Source organism: Uncinocarpus reesii, genomic scaffold, assembly GCF_000003515.1.
Source record: "Uncinocarpus reesii 1704 scaffold_2 genomic scaffold, whole genome shotgun sequence".
Classification (NCBI taxonomy): Eukaryota; Fungi; Ascomycota; class Eurotiomycetes; order Onygenales; family Onygenaceae; genus Uncinocarpus; species Uncinocarpus reesii.
This window is the reverse complement of record NW_003052499.1, coordinates 1,785,890-1,789,390: the sequence shown is the minus strand read 5'-3', so window position 1 is coordinate 1,789,390 and position 3,501 is coordinate 1,785,890. Positions and strand designations below refer to the sequence as shown.

The 3,501-nt window shown below is 48.9% G+C and overlaps 2 protein-coding genes across 2 annotated transcripts; both read right to left on the bottom strand.

The window, feature by feature from the left end:
- Nucleotides 1-794: 794 nt before the first annotated feature.
- On the bottom strand, nt 795-1,950 carry UREG_03585 (uncharacterized protein; the record flags this gene model as incomplete). The annotated part of the gene is made up of 3 exons (XM_002544022.1): nt 795-883; nt 945-1,040; nt 1,095-1,950. The coding sequence occupies 3 exons, from the start codon at nt 1,948-1,950 to the stop codon at nt 795-797; spliced, it is 1,041 nt and encodes a 346-aa protein (XP_002544068.1).
- Nucleotides 1,951-2,754: 804 nt separating this feature from the next.
- On the bottom strand, nt 2,755-3,501 carry UREG_03584 (uncharacterized protein; the record flags this gene model as incomplete). The annotated part of the gene is made up of 4 exons (XM_002544021.1): nt 2,755-2,935; nt 2,991-3,127; nt 3,161-3,221; nt 3,311-3,501. 4 exons carry the CDS (start codon nt 3,499-3,501, stop codon nt 2,755-2,757), a joined length of 570 nt encoding a protein of 189 aa, XP_002544067.1.

Here is a 3,501-nt window from a genome sequence, read left to right as displayed (position 1 = left end):
TACGAAATTTTACTCACGAAGATCACAGGCACTCAAATTTCGATACCTCAGCTGGCATCATGAGACTCCCCTATTTGAGGAAACCATTTTGATGAAACATAAGCATCCATCCCTATCTGGTCATGGATGTATTGCCAAAGAGTACTATGTGCAGCAGCACCCTGAACAAGAAAGGGAATTAGTGGACAAATTTGGCAAAATAACAGTTGAGGCCATGTGGTTTGACCAAGGTCTCTGTACAGACTTCGTCAGAAACCAGTTGCATCGGCGCCTGCCATACCGACCCTAGACCCCTTACGCTGTACACACATGAAGTATTGACTGAAATTGATGTGCGGACATCAGAGTCTTACCCGCTTGCTTTAACGGTAAGTGTCCTTGGGGAAGCTGCTGAAAATCTATTCTTACCATTTAAAAGTTCAGAACCAGCCGCAACCGTGAACTATCCTCTGAACCGCATGTGCTTTCCAGCTCTAGGATTCGGCACACCATCAAAACCCTTCGACCACCACCAGGGTCTCGTATGATAGGACTATACTTCCGACTAGGAGGAACAACCATCGACTCAATCGGGATGATACTTCTTTGGGATCACACTCGATCCTTGGTCGCCTGATGGCATACGGATAGCTACAAGCAGAAGAAATACCTAGGCCGCAAGCAGCACAGCGAATTCTTTGGAATCTTGTTTCCCAAACAACGACTGTCTATTGGGAGGGGATTTTGATGCTTTAACATGACAAATTTAGTACATTCAAAGTCTCCTCAATCTTATGGCACTTGTCGCCTCCGGACTAAAATTCAATGGATACCTTCAGGGCTTGATGATCAGCGGCTGCTTTGAAGGTTTCGTACGCTTTCTCGCACTCTCCAAAATTGTAGCCTGGTTCAAAAGGTCAGCCGCGCATTTTTTCCAACAATGGTCTAGGAATTCTACTACTTACGATGAGTGATGAGCCTAGAGACATTAAGGGCATTGGTTTCGAATAGCCTCAAAAGCATTGGAATCGTTGTCGCATCGACAAGTCTAGTTGTGATACCTGTCACACCTGATAAGCAGCCATAACGAGGAGAAATTCATATACTCGACTTACTGATATTTTTATCCCATAGCCTTTCCAGATGCAAGTCAACCTTTTTTCCGTGGACACCCACGTTGGCAATGACACCTCCCGGTGCAACAAGCTCCTGGCACAGCTGGAACGTAATGGGTATGCCAACCGCTTCGATCACGGCATCGTATCCCTGACGATTTGCGGTGAGATCAAGCAGTCGCTCAACACCATCCGGCTCCTTAGAATTGACGGTGTGCGTTGCGCCAAATTGCTTCGCGGTTTCCAACCTTGAATTATCCACATCCACGAGAACCAACGTTGCCGGAGAATACAGCCGCGCAGTCATCATCGCCGCCAACCCAACGGCACCCGCGCCGATGATCACTACCGAACAGCCTGGTTGGACTTTTCCATTCAACGTTCCGCATTCAAATCCTGTTGGCAGGGCATCTGAGAGCATAACTGCCTCCGCCAGATTAACAGTCTCGGGCAGCTTGTACAACGACGACATCGCCCACGGGATCCTGACGTACTCCGCTTGCGTTCCGTCGATTGTGTTCCCAAGAATCCAGCCTCCATGCTCACAATGCGAGCTCATTCCCTTCCGGCAGAACGAACACGTCCCACACGCAGTGATGCATGAGATTAGCACCGTGTCACCTTTATCCAGCCCCGCAACACTTGAACCTACTTCATCAATGGTGCCCACGCCCTCGTGGCCCAGGATTCGGCCCGGAGTCGCAGTGGGCACGTCACCTTTGATAATGTGTAGGTCTGTACCGCAAATCGTGCCGTATTTGAGCTTGACAATGGCGTCCGTCGGGGAGGAAATAGTGGGTTTAGGGCGGTCCTCGAGGGCGACTTTGCCTGTGCCTGAGTAGACGAGTGCCTTCATCTTGTGAGACCACTTTGGTGACTTTGTCGCCAATGCACGATAGAATAGAGGCGATCGCTGGAATTGCTTGATATTATACCCAGTATGGCTTCGTGTTAAGCACCCGAGTGTGGAAACTAGATATTCTCTCGATATAATACCCGCGCAGGTAGACAAAAGGGGCCCTGAAATTTTTCCTGCCTGAAACAACATTACCAGACCATGGAGCGAACCACGACAACAGAATACATATATCTCTTAGCATGCGGGGAGCTAGAGAAGCATCCGAAATGGACATATCTGCTTTTGAAGATGGCCTGACTACGGATATGACGCCAGCTCTCCATGTTTTCCAGCTGCGGACGAACTCAATTGGTTCCTGTGGCCCGTAGGAGAACATGCAAGGAAGTCTGGAGTTATCGATGAACTCACCTTGCAGCGGCTGAACGGTAGGCTAGTTAGGTTCAAAGTCGGAGTATGCCGATACGAAGAACGTTGCTCGATCCAGAGGGCATGTGTATATGACGTTTGTTCGATGGTAGGGACACCAAAGTAAGAATATTTAAAGTATGCTATATTTAGTGACAAGCCTGTGGCAATTCAATCGCGAAATTCAGTTTATTCCAACCAGACATAGAACACGAGATGATCTATCATGCATATCAGAGAGATTTAAAATCAAAGATATGTGCAGCGCATGATGAAAGCAGCTTTTGATAGAGAGGGCTCTTCATCGTTCCATCGATTTCCAAATTTAGCCCGAGGTGTTATTATTCAAGACTACCCCCGTAGCTTACTGTCGTCGTACGTCTCATCACAGGTAGTTTAATGCTTTTTCACTGCATCTTCCGCTTTGTGAGCCATTTCCTTTGCGGAATCGGTCGCCTCGTGACTCATATCCTTGAGCGCGGCGGCGGCGGATCCATCCACAGTCCGTCGATGCAAAAAGATACGTGTAACTTGGGCCAATCCCAAGCAGCCAACAAAGAAATTGACAGTAGCAAGGCTATGTAACCAAGGATTAGCACGGCGACTGCCTATGATGGGGACCCAATACTCACAGAACGTTCCTCGGCTTGATGATAAGGCACCATCTGGTCCAGATAGCGCCTGTAAACATCAGTGCGGCGTTTTGTGTCAGGGAGAGCTTATCTGCAGGTCGCGCCATGTCTCCAAGACCTGCAATGACCAGAACCCACTGCGAAAAGTGTTAGACTGGGGTGTAATTCACATAAATCCGCGATAATGCGCGGCTTTGGCTAGGAGGCTGTCGAACCTTCATAATTGGAGCCCTGAATTAAACCAGCCGTCAGCACTCAATTCCGAAGAGCGCAGTCGCATGATACTTCAGACAAAATGAAGTAGTAAGGGTAAGACTCACCAGAAGTGCACCGTTTTCAAGCCGACGGGGCTGTTCCATGATCTCTGCAAAAAGCTCTGTTTCTCTGCGGCTGCCTCCGTGCTCTGAAACCGCCGGGTGCGAAGCATCTGTCTGCGAAACGGCGCGGAAACATTCTGCTGAAAAGCCGCCCTTGAGTTCTGGAGAAAGCGGAGACCGAAGCGGGAAGACAT